We start from the raw sequence: 25,797 nt of genomic DNA, 5'->3' as shown, positions 1-25,797 counted from the left end.
GGTGTGGGGTGAGGTTGGGTTGGGGGTGAGGTTGGGTTGAGGTGAGTTGGGTTGGCTGAGGTGAGTTGGGGTGAGGTTGGGGTGAGGTTGGGTTTGGGGTTGGGGTGGGTTGAGGTTGGGGGGTGGGTGGGTTGGGGTGAGGTTGTGGGGTGAGGTTGGGTTGGGGTGAGGTTGGTTGGGGTGAGGTTGGGTTGGGGTGAGGTTGGGTTGGGGTGGGTTGTTGCGGTGGGTTGGGGTGAGGTTGGGTGGGTGAGGTTGGGTTGGGCTGGGGTGAGTTGGGTTGGGAGGTGAGGGTTGGGGTGGAGGTGGGGTGAGGTTGGGTTGGGTTGTGGTTGAGGTTGTTGGGGTGGGGTGGGTTGGGGTGGAGGCTGGTGAGGTTGGGGTGAGGTTGGGTTGGGGTGAGGTTGGGTTGGGGTGAGGTTGGGTTGGGGTGAGGTTGAGTGGTGGGGTGGGTTGGAGGGAGGCTGGGGTGAGGTTGGGTTGTGAGGTTGGGGTGAGGGTGGGTTGGGGGTGGGTAAACATTGTATAGTAAGAAGGGCTGTCAGGTCTACCCAGGGTGAGTATTTGATGGTGGTGCAACACTGTGAGACTGGGGGCTGTTGTCTCTCTCTCTCTCCTTCTTATAATCTCTCCTTTTTCTGTATTTTTTTTATCTTTCTCTCTTTCATGATCTATTTCTCCTTCAATCTCTTTCATGATCTATTTCCCTTCGATCTCTTCATGATCTATTTCTCCAATCTTTCATGATCTATTTCCTTCAATCTCTTTCATGATCTATTTCCTTCAATCTTCTTCATGATCTATTCTTCAATCTCTCTTCTATGATCTATTTTCCCTTCAATCTCTAACTACATATCGACATAACAGTTGTTTACACGTGTTCATGATATAATTGTTTACAAATTTGTCATAGAATAATTGTTTACCTATAATATCTATGTTATATTGATAGTGGAATTGTTTACTTATCTTGTTTACCTCTCACTTCACCTATAACACCCATGTCATTTTGTTAGTGGAATTGTTTACCTATCTTGTTTGACCTCAACTAGTATAATTAGCTTACCTATAACACCTGGTCAATGATAGTAGAATTATTTACCTATCTTGTTTGACTCTCAACTAGTATAATTGTTTACCTATAACACCTATGTCATTGATAGTAGAACTGTTTACCTATCTTGTTTGCCTCAGTAGTATAATTGTTTACTTGTTAATCTTATCAGTCATGGCTGTACCATTGTGTTATTCACCTGAGCATTATACACCCTAACCTAACCTAACCTAATCTAAATCTATCTAATACCTTACCTAACCTTACCTTACCTTGCCTGACCTTGCCTGACCTTGCCTTACCTTGCCTTACCCTGACCTCCTAACCTAACCTTAACCTAACCTTACCTACCTTACCTTACCTAACCTAACCTAACTTACCTACCTGACCTACCTGACCTTTGCTTAACTTGCCTTACCTGACCTGACTCATTTACCTGACCTAACCTTACCTGACCTAACCTTACCTTACTCACCTTACCTGACCTAACTCAACCTTGCCTAACCTAACCTTACTTCCTGACCTACCTGACCTTGCCTAACCTGGACTCCTGACCTTGCCTAACCTTGCCTTTACCTGGACCTTACCTTACCTAACCTAACCTACCTGACCTTTCCTGACCTTACCTGACCTTGCCTTACCTTTGCCTACCTAACCTAACCTTACCTTACCTAACCTAACCTTACCTTACCTGACCTTACCTGACCTTGCCTAACCTGACCTTACCTGACCTAACCTTACCCTTCCTTACCTTACCTGACCTGACCTTGACCTAACCTAACCTAACCTAACCTAACCTAACCTAACCCCGAGTGGTGTTTAATCATCAGGTAAAATAAACTGGGCTTTTTACCTATTCGCCATGACATCAATTACTTTCTTCCCAAATTACTTTCTTCCCAAATTAATGTTGAGATGTTCGGTGTTTTTTCCATTAGGTCTTTATCATAGAGTGAGGAATGCTGGGAAAGGTAATGTTGTATGTTTTGAATGTGTATGAATGTTGATAGTGTAATAATACTCTAACATTACTCCCTGTGTATTTTGAATATAAGTTGATAGTGTAATATACTTATATTCCTTGTTTTGAATGTGAATGTTGATAGTGTAATAATACTCTAACATTACTCCTGTGTATGTTTTGAATGTGTATGAATGTTGATAGTGTAATAATACTCTTAACATTACCCTGTATGTTTTGAATGTGTATGAATGTTGATAGTGTAATAATCTAACATTACTCCCTGTATGTTTTGAATGTGTATGAATGTTGATAGTGTAATAATACTCTAACATTACTCCCTGTGTATGTTTTGAATGTGTATGAATGTTGATAGTGTAATAATACTTAACATTACTCTGTGTATGTTTTGAATGTATGAATGTTGATAGTGTAATAATACTCTAACATTACTCCCTGTGTATGTTTTGAATGAATGTTGATAGTAATAATACTTAACATTACCCTGTGTATGTTTTGATGTGTATAATGTTGATAGTGTAATAAATTAATTATTGATTTGAATGTATAGTTAATATACATTCCCTGTGTATGTTTTGAATGTATGAATGTTGATAGTTTGTTGTGTGTTTAATATCTAACATTACTCCTGTGTATGTTTTGAATGTGTATGAATGTTGATAGTGTAAAACTCAACATTACCTGTATGTTTTATGGTATGAATGTTGATAGTGTAATAATACTCTACATTACTCCTTGTTATGAATGTTGATAGTGTAATAATACTCTAACATTACCCCTGTGTATGTTTTGAATGTGTATGAATGTTGATAGTGTAATAATACCTAACATTACTCCCTGTGTATGTTTTGAATGTGTATGAATGTTGATAGTGTAATACCTAACATTACCCTGTGTATGTTTTGAATGTGTATGAATGTTGATAGTGTAATAATACTCAACATATTCTGTGTATGTTTTGAATGTGTATGAATGTTGATAGTGTAATAATACTCTAACATTACTCCTGTGTATGTTTTGAATGTGTATGAATGTTGATAGTGTAATAATACTCTAACATATTCCTGTGTATGTTTTGAATGTGTATGAATGTTGATAGTGTAATAATACTCAACATTACCCTGTGTATGTTTTGAATGTAGAATGTTGATAGTAATATCTAACATTACTCCCGTTTTTTGAATGTGTATGAATGTTGATGTAATAATACTCTAACATTACCCTGTGTATGTTTTGAATGTGAATGTTGATAGTTAATATACATTACTCGTGTTGTTTTGAATGTGTATGAATGTTGATAGTGTAATAATATTAATTACCTGTGTATGTTTTGAATGTGTGAATGATAGTGTAATAATACTCTAACATTACTCCCGTATGTTTTGAATGTATGAATGTTGATAGTAATAATACTCTAACATTACTCCCTGTGTATGTTTTGAATGTGTATGAATGTTGATAGTGTAATAATACTCTAACATTACTCCCTGTGTATGTTTTGAATGTGTATGAATGTTGATAGTGTAATAATACTTAACATTCCCTGTATGTTGAATGTATGAATGTTGTTATAAATTCTTGTTTGTTTTGAATGTATGAATGTTGATAGTGTAATAATACTTAAATTACTCCCGTATGTTTTGAATGTGTATGAATGTTGATAGTGTAATAATACTTTAACATTACTCGTGTATGTTTTGAATGTGTATGAATGTTGATAGTGTAATAATACTCTAACATTACTCCTGTGTATGTTTTGAATGTATGAATGTTGATAGTGTAATAATACTCTAACACTCCCTGTGTATGTTTTGAATGTGTATGAATGTTGATAGTATAATACTTAACATTACTCCCTGTATGTTTTGAATGTGTATGAATGTTGATAGTAATAATATCAACATTACTCCTGTGTATGTTTTGAATGTGTATGAATGTTGATAGTAATAATACTTTAACATTATCTTGTATGTTTTGAATGTGTATGAATGTTGATAGGTAATAATACTCTAAATTATTCCCGTGTATGTTTTGAATGTATGAATGTTGATAGTGTAATAATACTCTAACATTACTCCCTGTGTATGTTTTGAATGTGAATGTTGATAGTGTAATAATACTCTAACATTACTCCCGTGTATGTTTTGAATGTATGAATGTTGATAGTGTAATAATACTCTAACATTACCCTGTGTATGTTTTGAATGTGTATGAATGTTGATAGTGTAATAATACCTAACATTACTCCCTGTGTATGTTTTGAATGTGTATGAATGTTGATAGTGTAATAATACTCTAACATTATCATGTTTTGTATGAATGTTGATATGTAATATCTAACATTCCCTGTGTATGTTTTGAATGTGTATGAATGTTGATAGTGTAATAATACTCTAACATTACTCCTGTGTATGTTTTGAATGTGTATGAATGTTGATAGTGTAATACTCTAACATTACTCCCGTGTATGTTTTGAATGTGTATGAATGTTGATAGTGTAATACTCTAACATTACTCCTGTGTATGTTTTGAATGTGTATGAATGTTGATAGTGTAATAATACTCTAACATTACTCCCTGTGTATGTTTTGAATGTGTATGAATGTTGATAGTGTAATAATACTCTAAATTCTCCTGTATGTTTGAATGTATGAATGGATGATATAATACCCTGTATGTTTTGAATGTATGAATGTTGTAGTGTTACTAAACTTGTATGTTTTGAATGTGTATGAATGTTGATAGTGTAATAATACTCTAACATTACTCTGTGTATGTTTTGAATGTGTATGAATGTTGATAGTGTAATAATACTTCTAACATTACTCCCTGTGTATGTTTTGAATGTGTATGAATGTTGATAGTGTAATACTCTAACATTACTCCGTGTATGTTTTGAATGTGTATGAATGTTGATAGTGTAATAATACTCAACATTACTCCTGTATGTTTTGAATGTGTATGAATGTTGATAGTGTAATAATACTTCAACATTACCCCTGTGTTTTGAATGTGTATGAATGTTGATAGTGTAATAATCTCTAACATTCCTGTGTATGTTTTGAATGTGTATGAATGTTGATAGTGTAATAATACTCTAACATTACTCCCTGTGTATGTTTTGAATGTGTATGAATGTTGATAGTGTAATAATACTTTTAACATTACCCCTGTGTATGTTTTGAATGTGTATGAATGTTGATAGTAATAATACTCTAACATTACCTTTGTATGTTTTGAATGTGTATGAATGTTGATAGTGTGTTGTTTTTGTGTTGGATAGTTTTAAGAGTCACATTTTGGTCCAAGAAATTTTGAAGACTGTGTGTGTGTGTGTGTGTGTGTGTGTGTGTGTGTGTGTGTGTGTGTGTGTGTGTGTGTGTGTGTGTGTGTGTGTGTGTGTGTGTGTGTGTGTGTGTGTGTGTGTGTGTGTGTGTGTGTGTGTGTGTGTGTGCGTGCGGTGTGTGTGTGTGTGTGTGTGTGCATCTCTAGCTTATTTCACCTGAAGTCTAAACCAATCTAATGCTCACTTAACCTAACTTCACCTCCTGGAGATTAATAATTCTAACCTAACCTAACCAAAAACTAACCTAACCTAACCTAACCTAACCTAACCTAACAAAACTAACCTAACCCCATCCCATCAAATAGTGTTAGGGTGATTAAACTTCAGGTGCATTGTTGTGTTGTATGACGCTGATTATAATTGTGATTTATATTTCTGGATATTTCATTGTAATTTTTTTTTTACTTTTTTTCGTATTTTGATTAAAGTTATTTTGGTATTTTTTCATCTCTACATATCGTCATTCTCTTGTTTATCGCCATTCTCTTGTTTATCGTCATTCTCTTGTTTATCGCCATTCTCTTGTTTATCGTCATTCTCTTGTTTTTCGTCATTCTTTTGTTTATCATCTCTACATATCGTCTATCTTTTGTCTTCCATCTCTTGTTTATCGCCATTCTCTTGTTTATCGTCATTCTCTTGTTTATCGTCATTCTCTTGTTTATCATCTCTACATATCGTCATTCTCTACATATCGTCATTCTCTTGCTTATCGCCATTCTCTTGTTTATCGCCATTCTCTTGTTTATCGCCATTCTCTTGTTTATCGTCATTCTCTTGTTTATCGCCATTCTCTTGTTTATCGTCATTCTCTTGTTTATCGCCATTCTCATGTTTATCATCTCTACATATCGTCATTCTCTTGTTTATCGTCATTCTCTTGTTTATCGCCATTCTACTTGTTTATCGTCATTCTCTTGTTTATATTAATTTCTCTTGTTTATCGTCATTCTCTTGTTTTATCGCCATTCTCTTGTTTATCATCATTCTCTTGTTTATCGCCATTCTCTTGTTTATCGTCATTCTTGTTTATCGCCATTCTCATGTTTTATCATCTCTACATATCGTCATTCTCTTGTTTATCGTCATTCTTGTTTATCCGCCATTCTCTTGTTTATCGTCATTCTCTTGTTTATCGTCATTCTCTTGTTTATCGTCATTCTCTTGTTTTATCGTCATTCTCTTGTTTATCATCTCTGCACATCTTCATTCTCTTGTTTTATCGCCATTCTCTTGTTTATCGCCATTCTCTCTTGTTTATCGTCATTCTCTTGTTTTTATCGCCATTCTCTTGTTTATCGCCATTCTCTTGTTTATCGCCATTCTCTTGTTTTATCGTCATTTTCTTGTTTATCGTCATTCTCTTGTTTATCGTCATTCTCTTGTTTATCGTCATTCTCTTGTTTATCGTCATTCTCTTGTTTATCGTCATTCTCTTGTTTAACGCCATTCTCTTGTTTATCGCCATTCTCTTGTTTATCGTCATTCTCTTGTTTATCATCTCTACATATCGTCATTCTCTTGTTTATCGCCATTCTCTTGTTTATCGCCATTCTCTTGTTTATCGCCATTCTCTTGTTTATCGTCATTCTCTTGTTTATCGCCATTCTCTTGTTTATCGTCATTCTCTTGTTTATCGCCATTCTCTTGTTTATCGTCATTCTCTTGTTTATCATCTCTACATATCGCCATTCTCTTGTTTATCGTCATTCTCTTGTTTATCGCCATTCTCTTGTTTATCATCGTGTCTAATGTCGTCTATATATTTCCAGATCCTCCTTTATCACCAATGGCGACCGATGCTCAAGAGAAATCCTTGGAACCTCTCTCCCTCTCCTCCTTCGACCAGAGACTAGTATCCCTCGAGAAACAACTTGAGATAGAGTTGAAGGTAAGACTTGAGGGTGACCATAGCTTGGGTAGGATTGGGCTGGGTTGGGTAACACTTATAAACTATTAGCAACACTTATAAATTATTAGCAACACTTATAAACTATTAGCAACACTTATAAACTATTAGCAACACTTATAAACTATTAGCAACACTTATAAACTATTAGCAACACTTATTATCTATCAGTAACACTTATAAACTATCAGCAACACTTATTATCTATCAGTAACACTTATAAACTATCAGCAACACTTATTATCTATCAGTAACACTTATAAACTATCAGCAACACTTATAAACTATCAACCTTATATAAACTATCAACCTTACTTATAAACTATCAGTAACGCTTTTAAACTATCAGTAACACTTTTAAACTATCAGCAACACTTACATCAACACTTACTTACCCTACGAACACTTTGTTGCCCTTAGCCAACAATATGTGTTGAGACCATTTTAATCTGACCTTGTAACACTTATCAATTGTATCTATAGTATTTAGTTAAGTTATTAACTGATAAGGTTTCGGATAATAAAATGGTGGAGTGTTTTTGTAGGTAATGGAAATGGTATGAGTTTTGTAGTTAGGAAATGGTATGGTAGTGTTTTTGTAGGTATTCTGTACTGTAATGGAAATGGTAGGGGTTTATAGTTAGGAAATGGTATGGTTTTGTAGTTAGGAAATGGTATGGTAGTGTTTTTGTAGGTATTCTGTACTGTAATGGAAATGGTAGGGGTTTATAGTTAGGAAATGGTATGGTTTTGTTGTTAGGAAATGGTATGGTAGTGTTTTTGTAGGTATTCTGTACTGTAATGGAAATGGTAGGGGTTTATAGTTAGGAAATGGTATGGTTTTGTGGGTAATGGAATGGTACTGTTTTTATGATATAGGAAATGGATATGCATGGTATTTGAGGTCATTTTTTTGGCATCATTTTTAATATTAATTACACCTGTATCTCACCTTGCCTGCTTGATGAAGATTTTAACTTATAGGTCAATTCTTTTTTCTTTTCTATTTTAAATTGGTTATTTTTTTTTATTTCAGCCAAATTTGTAAAGAAAATGTTTAAATCAGACTGTAGAAAAAGTAGGAAAATTTTTTTGTAGTGTGTAATGTAGCAAAGATTATGAGATGATAGAATTTGATATACTGTATATTTGTAAGTTTTGAATGTCATGTTATATCAAAAAGTGTTGTGAGGTTTGCTGTTTTTCTCTATTTGCAACTTTGAAATAAACTTAAAACAACTTGTGTATTTCTTGCATACAAGTACAGTCGCTCAATAAAGTATCTATGCAAAAATGTGTTGAGAAAATATGACACGGCAGATGATTGATTTTGACAACTCTACCAAGACAACAGGAGTCACGGTGTTCATTCTGGGACTCATCGATCCTTGAGAACCGATCCATGGCAGTTGAGGGATCGATCTCTCGCTCTTTCTCTACCAATAGTGGTGTGCCACAGGGTTCTGTTCTTTCACCTACTCTCTTCCTTCTTTTTATCAATGATTTACTTCACACTACGACTAATTCTATCCATTCTTACGCTCATGATTCTACTCTTCACTCTTCTTCACATTTTCCCCTTCCTCCTAACTCTCAAACTAGATCTGTTTCTAGAGCTGATATCATTACTTCTATCAATGCGGATCTGTGCAGCATCTCTGAATGGGGAGGTACAAACTTGGTTAAATTCAATAGTAATAAAACTATTTACTAATTACACTTTCCAAATTAGATGATCTCCCACCAATTACATTTCAGGACGCTATCATTCTGCCAAATTCTAAAATAGATATGCTAGGCCTCACCATTTCCTCTATTATGTCATGGAAGCCACACATTGCTAAAGCTGCCTCCCGAAAGTTGTGAATGCTGTACAGCTGCCGTAGCTACTTTACTCCTGAGCAGTTGCTTCAAGTATATAAGGGAATAATTTTTCCTAACTTGGAGTACTGCTCTCATATCTGGGGTGGCTCTTCTTCTGTTAGATAGGGTGGAATCAAAGGCATTTCGTCTTATTAACTCTCCTCCTTTAGTCGACAATCTCTCTTCCCTTTCTCTTCACCACAATGTTGCTTCACTCTCTCTCTTTTACAGGTACTTTAACGGGCAATGTTCGGTGGATTTGGCATCCTGTGTACCGCCGGCAAGGCCGTGGGCTCGTAACACACGTCTTGCCCGCGGTGCCCACCGTTTCTCTGTGGATGTCGGTCACACTATAATAACCCGTTATAGTACATCCTTCTTTCCTCAAACTGTGGAATGCTCTGCCTTCGTCTGTGTTTCCATACTCATACAATCTGTCTCACTTTAAAAAGCTGGTTTTCAGGCATCTTCGTGGTGTAGTCATTTTCTCTTCTATTTTTAATTTCTTTTACTCTTATTTTTTCACCCCCCAGGCCCCGTTGTGGGTCGATGGGTGAGCTAATCCCCGTAAAAAACAAAAGTGGAGATAGTTTTTGAGTGACTGTTAAGTATAATAAACATGTCAGGTAAACAAAGTGATGTAACTTATCTTAAATTTGTGTTTGTTTGTTTGTTTAGTTACAAACAAATATTGTAACAAGGAAAGTGAAGGTTTCTTATGTTTAATTATGTAGGTCACTGTTAAAGGCATAACAATACAGAATATAGTGAAACCTCTATATAATGGACTAAATGGAGATGAAAGTCCATTATATCAAGGGTCCATTAGATGTGAAACCTCCATAGGTACAGTAAGTAAAACAACAATCTATGCAGGTGGGGATCGATATGCTTCATTTACGTGTGACTATTGACAGCCCTCGTCCATGGTCTCATATTGTTTCCCCACAAAGAATACACAGATAGTTGTTTTAGCTACTGTAGATCCTCATTTGTATCAGGTATTTGTAAATGTGATGGTAAATGCTGTAGGTATGACATTAATACATAGTAATGCATGTAAGAGTTCAGAAATGGCTACTGCTTAGTTACCTCTGAGGGGTTGGGCGTCTGCTGTACGGACATTAATCATCTCAGGTTATCATCATCAGTACAGTAGTTAAAAATCCAACTTTATAATTAATTAAAAGTAATAATAATGTGTTTAAGTAAGTAAATAATATATTTTTAATTGTGGAGTTGGGTTAGGTAGAATTTAGCCTACTGGAGACAGCAACTGGAGGATTCACTACGACACAGGAAATCACAACTTCACATATAGGACGCTCGACGATTTTTTTTAGCCGTTTATGAGACAAAAAAATTATCTTATGTTGTAAAGTCCGGTATGTGGAGAGAGAAGTTCATTATATGGAGGTTTTATTGTATATAAGCAGTTAATGTTTACTTTCTTCAATATACATTCAACATATAAACACCAAACAGTAATATAAACAAATCTGGTTAAAATTGTTCTCGATAATCGCATATAACTTGTATAATGGCTTCATATTGAGGCTTAAATATTTTGTTCACTATAATTTCATCATCTATAATGTTCTTACGCTCTTTTGTTCTTGATCGGGTTTTGTTCTTCCTCTGTCTTGTTCACACCCTTACCTAGTTCACACCCTTACCTAGTTCACACCCTTACATTGTTCACACCCTTACCTAGTTCACACCCTTACCTAGTTCACACCCTTACCTAGTTCACACCCTTACCTAGTTCACACCCTTACCTAGTTCACACCCTTACCTAGTTCACACCCTTACCTAGTTCACACCCTTACCTAGTTCACACCCTTACCTAGTTCACACCCTTACCTGGTCACACCCTCCCATTGTTCACACCCTTACCTAGTTCACACCCTTACCTAGTTCACACCCTTACCTAGTTCACACCCTTATCCTGGTTCACACCCTTATCTGTAGTTCACACCCGCCACCTGGGTTCCACGCCTGGTTCACACCCACTGGTTCACTTGCCCGCCTAGTTCACACCGCCTAGTTCACACCGCCCCTGGTTTACCCATACCTAGTTCACACCCTTACCTAGTTCCACACCCTTACCTAGTTCACTCCCTTACCTAGTTCACTCCCTTACCTAGTTCACTCCCTTACCTAGTTCACTCCCTTACCTAGTTCACTCCCTTACCTAGTTCACACCCTTACCTAGTTCACACCCTTACCTAGTTCACACCCTTACCTAGTTCACACCCTTACCTAGTTCACACCCTTACCTAGTTCACACCCTTACCTAGTTCACACCCTTACCTAGTTCACACCCTTACCTAGTTCACACCCTTACCTAGTTCACACCCTTACCTAGTTCACACCCTTACCTAGTTCACACTCTTACCTAGTTCACACCCTTACCTAGTTCACACCCTTACCTAGTTCACACCCTTACCTAGTTCACACCCTTACCTAGTTCACACCCTTACCTAGTTCACACCCTTACCTAGTTCACACCCTTACCTTGTTCACACCCTTACCTAGTTCACACCCTTACATTGTTCACACCCTTACCTAGTTCACACCCTTACCTAGTTCACACCCTTACATTGTTCACACCCTCACAGTACCCAACAATTTCAGGACCCAACGATTCAGGATTTTTGTGTGTGTGTGTGTGTGTATTTCGTCCATTTTGCTCTCGACCAATGGGACCCCTTTCTTTCGCAGGTTAAAGCGGGGGCGGAGAACATGATACAGATGTACAGCACGGGACCAATGAGAGACAAGAAACTACTAGCGGAGGCCCAGCAGATGTTAGCGGACTCTAAAGCGAAGATCGAATACATAAAAATGAGAAGAATGAAAGCCAAGCAAAGCCAAACGGAAAACGGTCTCGACGCCGAAGGGAAGCCCAAAGGTGAGGTGTTTTATTTGTGTGTGTGGAGGTATAGAGGGTGAGAGGCTAATATGGTAGAGGTTAATGTATTGCTCTGATCTTACATCCTAAGGGTCACTGGTTCACACTCGGGCACTCGTAGTTCACCCAGCTGTGATTAGGTACCTGACTTTGCAGTTTGGGATATGAAGAGTGTCGGATTGAGTGCCGGCCACACACTCTCTCCTTCCTTGTGTACTGCATCCATACTGTCCATAATTGCTTGTCATTTGGACCAATGTCACTTTTATTGGAGGGATATTCGTGTTAGTGTGTGTTTGATGGGGGGGGTGGAGTCTCAGTGTGTGTGGGGTGGTCTTTGAGTGTAAAATCGTCCCTGTAGTGAAGGTGTTAGCGGAGATAAACTGAATATATTTAGCGAAAGTAGAAGAAAACAAAAGCAATAAACTTAACGAAAGAGTAATAGACGTTTATCTTTTTTATTATTAAGTTCAGCGAGAGGACGAGCGGTATTGTCGAATATATTATCTGAGTCGTCGTGTTACTAAAGACCCTAAGAGGTTTTATGATAAGGAGAAGAACTGAGAGGCGGGGAGTTGGCAAGGTGACGGCAAGGGTGAATATAGTAAACAGAATCACAATTACAGAAATGAGATGAAGTTGTGTAAATATGAAGATGTGTTGGCGATTATCTGTGGAAGTTAGCTGTAGGGCGGTGGTCATCATCAGTGGTAGTTAGCTGTAGGGGCGGTGGTCATCATCAGTGGTGTGCTGTAGGGACGGTGGTCATCATCAGTGGTAGTTAGGACGTTCATCATCAGTGGTAGATGTGGCTGGTCATCATCAGTGGTAGATAGCTGTAGGGACGTGGTCATCATCAGTGGTAGATAGCTGTGGGACGGTGGTCATCATCAGTGGTGGTGAGGGACCGTGGTATCATCAGTGGTGATAGCTGTAGGGCGGTTCATCGTGGTAGTGCTGTGGGACCGTGGTCATCATCAGTGGTAGATAGCTGTAGGGCGGTGGTCATCATCAGTGGTAGTAGCTGAGGGGTGGTTTGTGTGATAGCTGTGGGCGGTGGTCATCGTCAGTGGTAGATAGCTGCAGGGACGGTGGTCATCATCAGTGGTGAATAGCTGTAGGGCGGTGGTCATCGTCAGTGGTAGATAGCTGCAGGACGGTGGTCATCGTCAGTGGTAGATAGCTGTAGGGACGGTGGTCATCATCAGTGGTAGATAGCTGTAGGGACTGTGGTCATCATCAGTGGTAGATAGCTGTAGGACCGTGGTCATCATCAGTGGTGAATAGCTGTGGATGGTCATCATCAGTGGTAGATAGCTGTAGGGACCGTGGTCATCATCAGTGGTAGATAGCTGTAGGGACGGTGGTCATCATCAGTGGTAGATAGCTGTAGGGAAGGTTTTGTAACTCTGGGGATCCATTTCTTATTTCAATTTTCCATCACAGTCTGTGCCTTCCCTTGTCCCTCCTACCCTCAACTTTACCGACAATTAATATTTCTGTTATCTTTCCTCATCCCTAATTATATGACCAAAGTATTTGATTTTGATTTTTCTGTACATTACAAGTATTTCCCTTGAAGTTTTTGATAACCTTAGTATTTCTTCATTCGTTTTCCTGACAGTGTAGTTTATTCTTAACATTCACCAATAACACCACATTTGAAAGATCTCCAACCTCTGTCTGGTGTCTGCTGAGAGCGTCCAGCTACTGACCCATACATCAGTCCTTGCCATATAAAGCCTTTTAACAGCCTTTTACTCAAATTGAAGTTAAAGTTAATTTTCATTTGGTTATTTAGGTTATTAAATGCTGTTTTTGCTTTAATTAATTTTGTTTTTATATTTTTCCATACATCTGCCATCACAGCTAATGCTACTTCTCGGGATACACAAAATTTTCTATTGTTTTAAGTTCTCTGTTGCCGACCATAATTTATTTTTATTTATTTTCAAATTGGAAATAACCATTACTTTAGTCCTTACAGCATTAACTCTTGACCCATATTCTTCACCTTAAATGACCATTACTTTAGTCTTTACAGCATTAACTCTTGACCCATATTCTTCACCTTAAATGACCATTACTTTAGTCTTTACAGCATTAACTCTTGACCCATATTCTTCACCTTAAATAACCATTACTTTAGTCTTTACAGCATTAACTCTTGACCCATATTCTTCACCTTAAATGACCATTACTTTAGTCTTTACAGCATTAACTCTTGACCCATATTCTTCACCTTAAATGACCATTACTTTAGTCCTTACAGCATTAACTCTTGACCCATATTCTTCACCTTTTTCCACTAATCTGTTAACGAGTTTTTGTAATGCCTCTTCACTATCTGTGGTAAGAGCAGTGTCATCTGTGTAGTGCATATTACTTCACCATTAACTTATCGTCCTTCATTATCACTTATAACTTCTCTCAATAATAATTCTGAATATATATTATACAATGTTGGAGACAGAACACAACCTTGTCTTACTCCCTGTCTAACTGTGAAGTAATTAGTAAGTTCTTTATTTACCAACACTTCAGCCTTCTGTTGCCAGTAAAGATTCTTGCAAATTCTAATATTGTATCTCCTTCATTAATGCATATTTTTTCCTAGATCTGTATAAGTTTATTAGATTTTACCTTACAAATTACTTTTCAAAATCAACAAAGCAGATATACAAATTTCTTTGGACCTCTAAAGCTCTTTCATTCAAAATTCTCAAACTAAATACAGCTTCTGTAGTTCCTCTTCCCTTCCTAAAACCATTTTGATCTTCACATAACTCACTTTCTATTTGAAACTTTATTTTACTTAATATTATGTTTAATAAAGCTTTACAGGCTTGACATGTTAGGCTTATTGTTCTAAAGTGGCTGCACTCTAAGGCTCATGGGTTTTTAGTTAATACCAGTGGTGGGCACAGCTAAACGAAAAGTTAGCTTCGCTAACCGCTAATCCGCTAACTAAAAAGTTAACTTCGCTAATGCTAAACAGCTAAAAAAATTAGAGGAAGCTAACGCTAACCCCTAACTTTTATTATATGAATTTAGCTTCGTTTTTTTTTGGGGGGGGAGGGGGTTCTAAAACCCTTAAAAACAGACCTAGAGAGCTGAAATTTTCATATGTTGTCTTGTAGCTTAGACATATAGCTTTCCAAAAAGGTATAGCTTGCCAAGATCAGATGATGATCAAGGTGTACACAAATAATTAAATGAACAAATGAAATTAAACATTAGTTTACATTCAAGTTTCAACATACACTTTATAATCTTTATTCACTGTACGAAAAGACAGAAAGTATTAAACAAATCCAAAAACTATAGTACTGTATAGCATAGGTAGCAAATAGCATCATGCCAAGATCAGATGATGATCAACTTATCAAGGTGTACACTGTACACAGTTTCACAAATAATTAATTTGCATTCTCAAACAACCTATCGGCCTTATTCATTATTCATATATAAATATGCAATACCAACCACATACACATTATAGCAGTGCATTTTTATATAACTAATTGTTGGTGTTAGTCATGTAAATAAACAGAAAACTCTAAACTTTAATGAAAAGTAAGTTTTTAGAAAATTTTGTTTGGCGCACACCTTGGATGACATCCTGGTTATGAACTTATGCAGTACTTAGCATAACCAAATATATTGACACAAAAAATCCTAATTAAATTAACAACTAAATGAGAAATGAAATTATACATTAGTTTACAATTACATTCTATGATTCTTTCAACATACACTGACAGTCTTTATTTACTGTAAAAAAAAAGTATTAAACTTTAATAATCGAAAAATTCCATTCACTCCGGCTGCAGTGGCTGGGCCTTCATCGCCTCCACGTGATGCTGGTTGCCCTTCATAAACATTAGCCTCTCAAAATTGCCATCTGACAGGGTGGCTCTCTTGGCCCTCAAGTTATCTTTACACGTACTAACACGCAGTCAGCCAAGCGTGCCTGACTGGCCGTTGGAGACACGCGTCGCGGCGTCACACGCTTACAACAGACAGGAACAAACATGTATAAATTTTGTTAGCGGACCTAAAGTTAGCGGAAGCTAATTGGTCCGCTAATGGTTTCTAAAGTTAGCGAAAACGCTTTTCCGCTAACGAGAAAGTTAGCTTCTCTAATTAACAGTTAGCGGAACCGTGCCCACCACTGGTTAACACAAACATTGAATTCAGTCAAACATTTCATCCCATTCCTGTCCATTTGTTTTATATATTCTACTGGAAGCTGATCAGCCCCACAAGCTTTATCAGTTATCATGTTGCTCACAGCTGCCTCAACTTGTTTCCATAATTGGTAGTTTGAACTTTATTTCCTTTTTGTTTCTTCCCTCTACTTTATCCTCACCATTGTATACTTCTTCTATGTTCTCTGTCCATCTCTCTTTTACTTCTTCTACCACAAACAGGATCTTCTTGTCTTTGCTTTTAATTGTCTCCCACCCCATTTATTTCCTATTGGTTCATTTGTTTAATCTTTCTGTTCATTTCCCTATAATTATGCCTTCTGTCATCATCTTCAATCTCCTTGTATTTCCTTTCTAGATCATCTTTCTGGGCCTGTCTACACTCCCTTTGGATTTCTTTGTTAATTTTTTTGTAAGCCTCACTTTGTTTTCTCATATTTCTTTGTCTATCTATTTTCTTTTAAATTTCTTTTGTCATCCACTTACTTTTAGCCTCGTTCCTCTTATGCCCTATAAGTTTTCCCCCAGTCTCTAACATTACTTCTTTGTAATTATTAAATTGTTGTGCTGATCCTTGTTCGTCAAAGTCACCTTCTAGCAATACTAAAAACCTATTTTCAGTTTCAATTTCATATTCTATCCCGGCACCTGTTTTGAGTTTGCCTATATTCAATTTGATTTAGTCCATATTTTTATTTTTTTTATTTTTTTTTATGTTTTAGGACTCACTGAACTCATTACTGGGACGTGGTCTGACCCACTATCTGCCCCTGGATTGGTCTTGGTTCGAGTTATGTATTGAATTTCTGAATCTTTCCTGGATTAAAATGTAATTTATTTGATTCTTGACTACTGCATGTTGGGTGAGACTATGTATAGAGATGCCTACAATAATAATAATAATGGTTGCCCCTTGTGTTCGAGGATGGCCGGCCCAAGGGCCACCTAGGCATGAATTTGTTTAAGATGTAGAAGCTGTCGCCAACACAACAACCACACTCTGAGTTAACGAGCTTAGTGACCCAGTATCAAGGAATAGTTCGAGAAGACCGGACAACTCGCCAACTGCACTGGCTAACCATTACCCCGGAATACAATCCGCAAATCGATTAACATCCAGGTCCCCAATTACTGCTGGGTAGACAGAGGCGCCTAGGGTGTTGTTCAAACCATGTACATTTGCACTTATCATCTTGTTTTCCTTAAAAAGTAATTTAATATTCCTCTTCTCTCATTTTTATTACCCAACACCTGTGGTCCAACTTCTGGTGCTATTTTCCCTGTCCCAATGTTTGCATTAAAATCATCCATTATAATCAGACATTCATTAAATCTTACAGTGTCTTTTAGTTTCTTTAAATCTTCACCAAATTTTTCTAAGACTTCATCCTCACTATCATTTGTTGGTGCATAAACCTGTATTAGTACCAAGGCCAAGGGTTTAGCAATAAACTTGACTCTAACACTACTCAATATCCCTTTATACTTCTGATCAGCTCCTGGTTTACAATAATACCAACACCTTTCATGTTTTTCACCACCTGTATATCTAAAGCAAGAATCTTCACGACTAATGTTATTTAAACCTGTCCATCTTACTCCACTTAATCCCAGAATGTCCCACTGTGATCTTTTTCATTTCCCTACAAACATTTACATATTTACCAGCCCTTACCAGCCCTTACCAGCCCTTACCAGCCCTATGTAGTAAATTACTGTATAATATCCTCACATTCCATTGTGTGTTCGCTGCCCCCCAAATTTTTTTACTCGTCGGAAGATTAATTAGAGGGAATCGACAAAAGTTAGGAATGAACTATGGGGTGTAGAGGTCCCTCGTACCTCACTCGGGTAAAGAACCATCCCACCACATGCGGTAAATTATAATAATTCCAAGTACTGTCGTGACTGTCGTGTGATCGGTGATACTTGAAGCAATGGAGGTTGGGGCAGTTTGTGAGTACAGGTAGGATGTATTGAGAGAGAGAGTAATGTATCTTGTAGAGGTGACAGGAGTAATGTATCTTGTAGAGGTGACAGGAGTAATGTATCTTGTAGGGGTTGATAAAGAATAATGTATCTTGTAGAGGTGACAGGAGTAATGTGTCTTGTAGAGGTGACAGGAGTAATGTATCTTGTAAGGGTTGATAAAGAGTAATGTATCCTGTAGGGGTTGATAAAGAGTAATGTATTTTGTAGAGGTGACAGGAGTAATGTATCTTGTAAGGGTTGATAAAGAGTAATGTATCTTGTAGAATTGACAGGTAATGTATCTTGTAGGTGACGGGGTAATGTATCTTGTAAGGGTTGATAAGAGTAATGTATCTTGTAGGGTTGATAAAATGTGTATCTTGTAGAGGTGACAGGAGTAATGTATCTTATGAGGGTTGATAAAGTAATGTATCTTATGAGGTGACAGGGTAATGTATCTTGTAGGGTTGATAAAGAGTAATGTATCTTGTGAGGTGAGATGTTCCCCACAAGTGGGGGTGAAGGCAGGTTACAGAGCGGCTAAGATGTATTGGTTAGCAGGATTCACATCTGCAACTCTTGCCTCTGTAAGAAATTGCGTCTTTCTCCTCTCTTTACCTCCTCCTCCTCCCACAAGCCAGTTAATATTTGACCATAGGAGTCTTTGCAAGGATTGGTTAATACTGTATGCTGATTATTTTTATTGCCTCTTAACAGTTACTGGAGAATGACACCTGACTGTCTGTATTTGTGCGTGTGTGTGTGTGAGTGCTTGTGTGTGTGAGTGCTTGTGTGTGAGTGCTTGTGTGTGTGTAATAATAATAATAATAAACGGTTTATTAATAGAGTTGCAGCCGGTGGCTGAAAATATACAGACTTACATTTGATTTAGACATAATGATATAATATGCATTGAATACATTTACAGGGCTGTACAGTACATAAATCAGGAGTTGTTTATTATTTTAACAATAGATGGGATGGTGCTTTTCTTATATCTATCGGTGCGGGCTCTTATGGGCTGAATTTTGTTGTAGTGGTGGACTGCGCGAGGTGGGTGGAGGGCTGCAGGTGACAGGAGGTGGCGATGACGAGGGTGGTGCAATAGTTGGCTGCCAAACCTTTCCAGTGCTTGGTGGTGGAGGTCACTCAGGGATGGCATTTCCAGGGTGGAGAGAGCGTTGATGTAGCCGGAGTATTCTGCGCCGAGCATGATTCTGCAGGCCCTTTTCTGTACTTCTCTAGTCGACGTTGTTGGGTGGAGTTGAGAGAAGACGACCAGGCTGGTGACGCATATGTTAGTTTGGGGAGAATAAAGGCGTTGTAGATGGTCCTCAGCTCTGGCGTGGGTGTCCCAAGTGACCTAAGTCGTTGTAGCATGTAGAGACGGTACGAGGCTGCCTTGACTGTGTTATTTACACGGGCCTTCCAGTCCAGTTTGTTGTCTATAGTTACACCCACGAGTTTGGCAGACTGCACCAGCTGGAGAGGATGTGTGTGTGTGTGTAGATTTATCGCAAGAGACAGACTATGATGGTAGTCGGGATTCTGTGCCTTTAATATCCAGAATGACAGACTTTTGTGGCGTAAAGGGGAAGAGATGCGAGCAGTCGAGGCGCTACGATTGGTAGTGACGAATCGACCAATGGCGCGCCAATCAGACAGAAGGAAGACGAATAAACCCTATATTGGGTAGAGAAAGAGTTGGGGCTTCCCTGTTGAAACAAGAATCTGATTTGGACGCCATTGGTTGATTCGTGACAACCAATCGGAGCGCCTCGGGTAGAGATTTTGTTTTGGTAAGCGATGTGGTAAACAAATGATTATGTTAGATTTTAGTGATGGTTTATGGATGATGAGGTGAGTTTTGTGTCGGCCAAAAGGCTCGGTGAATTGGTCGACGTCTCGGCAATGTGTTGAATTACGGTGAGGCGAACGCTGTCGTCCTGGGGTACACACTCGTGGTCTGACCTCCCTCGATTCTGACTGCACGTCTCGCCTCAATGTCGGCTCTGATTGGTTGGAACTCACTGTTTAAATTCCCATTTTCTATTTATTACTTACTAAACTCTGTACTGGATTCTCACTCTCCAGTAACTATCAGCGTTCATTATTGCTTATATTCAAGGGTTTGCACAAATATCTATCACTTGTAACGAGATTTTACCGAACGAAAATAATGTGTTAGTTAGCAAGGAACATTCTTATTGGACGAGAAGCTGAACCTGAGTTTAATTTATATTGCCGTACTGAAATATATATCCCAGTTCAACATCTTAATTCATTATATGTATTATTTAATTTACTCATATACATTTTTATAAGACCTTTGCTATATTTTCAAATTTTCATCTGTCATCGGGTGAGCCAACAACTTCATTTTCATACACTCAAATTTACTCATTAATTGTTAGTTTACTGAGATTTGCTCCTCAGTGATGTATCAATGTTCAGTATATGAGCTTATTTATAATTTACACTTATATTTAACGATTTTAAATGTTTCATTTCGATAATGTTTGGACTGGAAATGGTGGTCATTTTAATCACACGGGCAAGTTGGGGGTGGCTGTGGAGATGATAAATTCTCGGCAGGTATTTATGCGTTATGTGTTTTTATTCCCAGGTGAAGCTAGGAAAGTATGGTATAATTTAACTACTAATGTGTTGTTTTTATTCCCAGGTGAATCTAGAAAGTATGTTATAATTTAACTATTTATGTGTTTTTATTCCCAGGTGAAGCTAGGAAAGTATGGTATAATTTAACTACTAATGTGTTGTTTTTATTCCCAGGTGAATCTAGAAAGTATGTTATAATTTAACTATTTATGTGTTTGTTTGTCATGGCATTAATATGGGGGTTTCTTTCACGCACTCTCCAGGTGAGGCCTCCAACAAATTCAACCTAGAGACCCCGGTGGATGTTCGAATTGAGGAGCTTATCCATCGGCTCCACGTAGAGTGCCGGTGTATGGAGGGAGCCAAGAATGCCGTCAGGATGCTCCAGGCTAATAAAGTCGCAGCCGACAAGAAATACCTCCAAGAAGTGAGTGTTTCCCGACCCGTTCATTCTACCGGATCTTGACTCTCTTGGGTGCTGCTGTTCTCTCTGTCTTTACGAGGAAAACGCCCACACGAGAGTCAGGATTCGATGGACGTTGTTTATCGACCACGTGGAGGAATCGGTGATGTTTTGGTTCGATTGATGGGTCACGGTCTGAAACGGCACCTGAAGGTACATCAATACGTGACCCTAATACTTCTTGGTTATAGTCTAATATAACTTGTCTCTCCTCTGAACCGAATCTCATGTAAGCTTGGTTGGTAATGGAGAATCATGGTACCAATATATCACTGTCTCAAAGAATCATGGTACCAATATGTCACTGTCTCAAAGAATCATGGTACCAATATATCACTGTCTCAAAGATTCATGGTACCAATATATCACTGTCTCAAAGAATCATGGTACCAATATGTCACTGTCTCAAAGAATCATGGTACCAATATGTCACTGTCTCAAAGAATAACCAATATGTCACTGCTTCCTCCATACGTCCGATCGGCTCTGTTCTGTAGGTAATTTTCACCGTTTCTGCTGAATTCTATCGATGGTTGGTGACGTCAGAAGGTGAGTCTGTAGTACAATCAGGAACAGAGCTGATTGGTGTTTGCTGAAACCTTCATCTAATAAACAAACCTCAGTATTGTGGATATTGTCCGTTATATAGGGGTTTCCGCATCAAATGGACCTATTTATAACGGACTATCCTACCCCTATAGTCCGCTATGGGGAGGTTTCAATGCATAGGTTGTGATATATTATAATTTATACGTTGATGTTGTCTGTGTGTGTGTAATCACTGCTCATGGTACACTGATTGATACCGTGAAAGGAATGACATTGGAATTTGTAAACGTGAATTGCCATTTAACCGTTATCTTCGTGCTGTATATATATATATTGAAGTTACGAAGTGTTTGGTTGGATGCCTGTACATGGAAACATCTATCATGGAAAAGTACGATGTTATTTTTATGACCGTGAAAGAAATTATATTGGAATTTGGAAACGTGGAGTGAAATAGCCTCGTGTAGGACTTATGCTGTTTCGGAGTTTTAAATCAACATTGCTGCGATTCTTTGGGTGGATATGTAATCACTCATCAGGTAGAACTAATATTGAGGAATTTATATTGAGGAATGGAGTTGTGAAATGGTATAATTACAGTATTACAACATTTTATATCATCCTTTTTGCTGATTGCTTGGGTGTATGATAATGTCAATCATAGAAGATGTGAGGTTTGGGTACTATGAAGGGTAAACTTAGACAATAACTGTACTTATGAATACAAAAATGAAAACAATTTGTAATGTTTTGTATCTTATGATCTGGGTGTGTTTCTCGGAGTCAAAATTATTAAATGAAAATTGCAACTGGCTCTTGGACATCAATACAGTACATCATCTTTGGGCCTAAGGTGTAATGCCCATCAATATTGACTTGGAAAGGAAGAAAACAAGGGCCTAAGAATGTCGATGTGACGTCTCGGATTCACACATTTACGAATCTGAGAACGAAGGAACGACAGGACTGTTTACCGTGCCTACGCTAACCAAAACATCTATCTTTCGTACAGAAGCGTAAAGTAACATTCATCGCGTACCGAGAAGCTGAATCGAGAGTCGTTTGTAAGCTTCGAAGATTCATTGGAGGTTTGTTTAGTTCAGCTCAGTGTTTGTTGTGGGGAGGTAAATATTTGATGCTGAGATTTATTTAACATTGAGATTTGTTTCAGTTTTTTCCCATGTGACTTTTTTCTGTGATATTTTTATTTTTTTTTAAATATACTTTTTGACCTTTTTTCCCGTGACTTTTGTTTTACTTTTTATATACTTTTTAAACTTTTTTGTCACACTTTCCTGGGACATTTTTCCTCCTCCTTCCACTTAATTTACTTCAACATTTCGATCCATAAAACCATTCACAAGTAGATCCCTTGCAGATTGAGTTAATACCTACACTGACTTTTCTAAAATATAACTACTACAGTATATTGAAGTCTTATAAACAAATCTCTGAAGGACTTAGTCGATACTGAAGAGATAGAGGAAGAAAGTCCATTTTTATCAACGGGTCTGGTTATTAAGCGGGAAAATACACGACCATTTTGACCATCAACGTCTCGGGGATTCTAAAATGGCGCTGACTAATCCCCTCTTTGTTTACGTTGGCTGGTGGTAAGTCGGGTTTGTGGTTACTGTCAATGGTGAGAATTCCTCGTGGTAGTGAATTAAGACGCTTGTCTATGGGGGATTGTGGGTAGTGCAGTGACTTCGGAAACGGTGAAGACAGATTATAGGTGTTGTTGTTATTCTCGTGAGCGGCTTAGTGGCTTTAGTGGGCCATATATTCTGTAGGGATTTATTTAACATGGCTGGAGGGGGGGATGGAGGAGGTGTGTTGGTGCTGTCAAATAAACTAGGGTGTCTAATCTTCAGGTGAATTAAGTGGCAGTGTCAACAAGAGTTCTCAGTATGTTGAGCTGTGTGTTGAGTTGTGTTTACGTCTAGAAGATAAGCCGCGTTATTTAGCATGGTGACAGGGAGGACTCTCTCTCTCTCTCTCTCTCTCCCGTAAAGCAATGTTGCAGAACTAAACATTACAAAATCCATCCTTACTCATATTTTCTCACCACTATTCTGGACAGATGATTCACATGCCCTTAAACTAACCTAACCAAACGCTTGAGTTATGTCCCTCTTAAAGTGGTGTTAAGTGAATGTGTCCTCTTAAGTGGTGTTTTAAGTGAACGTGTCTAGTTAAGGTAGAGAGAGAGAGAGGTTTATTCGGGAAAATCTACTTCCAAGTATACATTAACTCAGAATGTATATAGGAAGCTCAGGTATACAAACAATATACATAGTGGTATGGTGTAATGGTCAGCATGCTCGCCTCACAAACAAGTGGACCCAGGTTCGATCCCGGGCAGGGTGAAGCTATAGGCAAGTTTCTTTATGCCATTTGCCTCTGTCTACCCAGCAGTAATTGGGGACCTGGATGTTAATGGATTTGTGGATCGTGTTCCGGGGTAATGGTTAGCCAGTGCAGTTGGTGAGTTGTCCGGTCTTCTCGGATTATTGTTTGACACTGGGTCATGCAGCTCGTTAACTCAGGGTGTGGTTGTTGTGTTGGGCTTCTACACCTTAAACACTGGGTCATACAGCTCTGTTCTCAGGGTGTGGTTGTTGTGTTGGTGACAGCTTCTACACCTTAAACACTGGGTCATGCAGCTCGTTAACTCAGGTTGTGGTTGTTGTGTTGGTGACAGCTTCTACACCTTAAACTGGGTCATGCAGCTCGTTAACTCAGGGTGTGGTTGTGTTGGCGACAGCTTCTACACTTCTGGGTCATGCAGCGTTAACTCAGGGTGTGGTTGTTGTGTTGGTGACAGCTTCACACCTTAAACACTGGGTCATGGCAGCGTTAACTCAGGTGTGGTTGTTGTGTTGGCGACAGCTTCTACCATAAACACTGGGTCATGCAGCTCGTTAACTCAGGGTGTGGTTGTTGTGTTGGTGACAGCTTCACCTTAAACACTGGGTCATGCAGCTCGTTAACTCAGGGTGTGGTTGTTGTGTTGGTGACAGCTTCTACACCTTAAACACTGGGTCATGCAGCCTCGTTAACTCAGGGTGTGGTTGTTGTGTTGGCGACAGCTTCTACACCTTAAGGTCATGCAGCTCGTTAACTCGGGTGTGGTTGTTGTGTTGGCGACAGCTTCTACCTTAAACACTGGGTCATGCAGCTCCGTTAACTCAGGGTGTGGCTGTTGTGTTAGCGACAGCTTCTACACCTTAAACACTGGGTCATTCAGCTCGTTAACTCAGGGTTGGTAGTTGTGTTGGCGACAGCTTCTACCTTAAACACTGGGTCATGCAGCTTCGTTAACTCAGGGTGTGGTTGTTGTGTTGGCGACAGCTTCCACCAACAAATTCACGCCGTGTGACCCTTGGGCCGCCATCCTCGTTACATGATGGGCAACCATTAATATTATTATACAAACAATATACCTAGACAGTACAGGTATACAAGAACTGGTGAACCAAGAATACGTCACAATTCTTTTATCATGATTCATATTGCTGGAAGGCTGAAGTGTGTCACCATCCGAGAGAGTAGTGAGGGTGAGTCTTCTTTCTCTCGAGGTCACTGTTGTTGCGATATTGTCTTTTTGGAGAGAGAGAGCCTGGCATGACTTGACCTGAGACACGCGACCTGACCTTTGTGACCTTTTAGATAATTGAATGGTATTTGAAGGTGCGACAGACACGAATCCGAACCCGGGTGACGCGAATCCGAACCGGTGACGCGACCAACCCGGTGACGCGAATCCGATCCGGGTGACGATCCGATCGGGTGACGCGATTCCGACGGGTGACGCGAATCGAATCCGGGTGACGCGAATCGAATCCGGTGACGCGAATCCGACCGGGTGACGCGAATCGAACCCGGGTGACGCAAATCCGACGGGTGACGCGGA

General features: G+C 38.6%; 1 protein-coding gene across 1 annotated transcript in view; it reads left to right on the top strand.

Moving 5' to 3' along the window:
* The window catches only part of LOC121877588 (serine/threonine-protein kinase N-like), an 82,700-nt gene extending 61,350 nt beyond the window's left edge, over positions 1-21,350 (top strand). The window contains exons 4-7 of the mRNA XM_042383383.1: positions 1,993-2,025; positions 7,155-7,273; positions 11,879-12,068; positions 21,133-21,350. Coding sequence (XP_042239317.1) covers positions 1,993-2,025; positions 7,155-7,273; positions 11,879-12,068; positions 21,133-21,335 — 545 coding nt within the window. The 3' untranslated portion in view covers positions 21,336-21,350. The remainder of the gene's footprint in view (positions 1-1,992; positions 2,026-7,154; positions 7,274-11,878; positions 12,069-21,132) is intronic.
* The last annotated feature ends 4,447 nt before the right edge of the window (positions 21,351-25,797 follow it).

Source organism: Homarus americanus, unplaced genomic scaffold, assembly GCF_018991925.1.
Source record: "Homarus americanus isolate GMGI-L3 unplaced genomic scaffold, GMGI_Hamer_2.0 scaffold27257, whole genome shotgun sequence".
In the NCBI taxonomy this organism is placed as follows: Eukaryota; Metazoa; Arthropoda; class Malacostraca; order Decapoda; family Nephropidae; genus Homarus; species Homarus americanus.
This window is presented reverse-complemented; position numbering and strand designations above follow the sequence as displayed.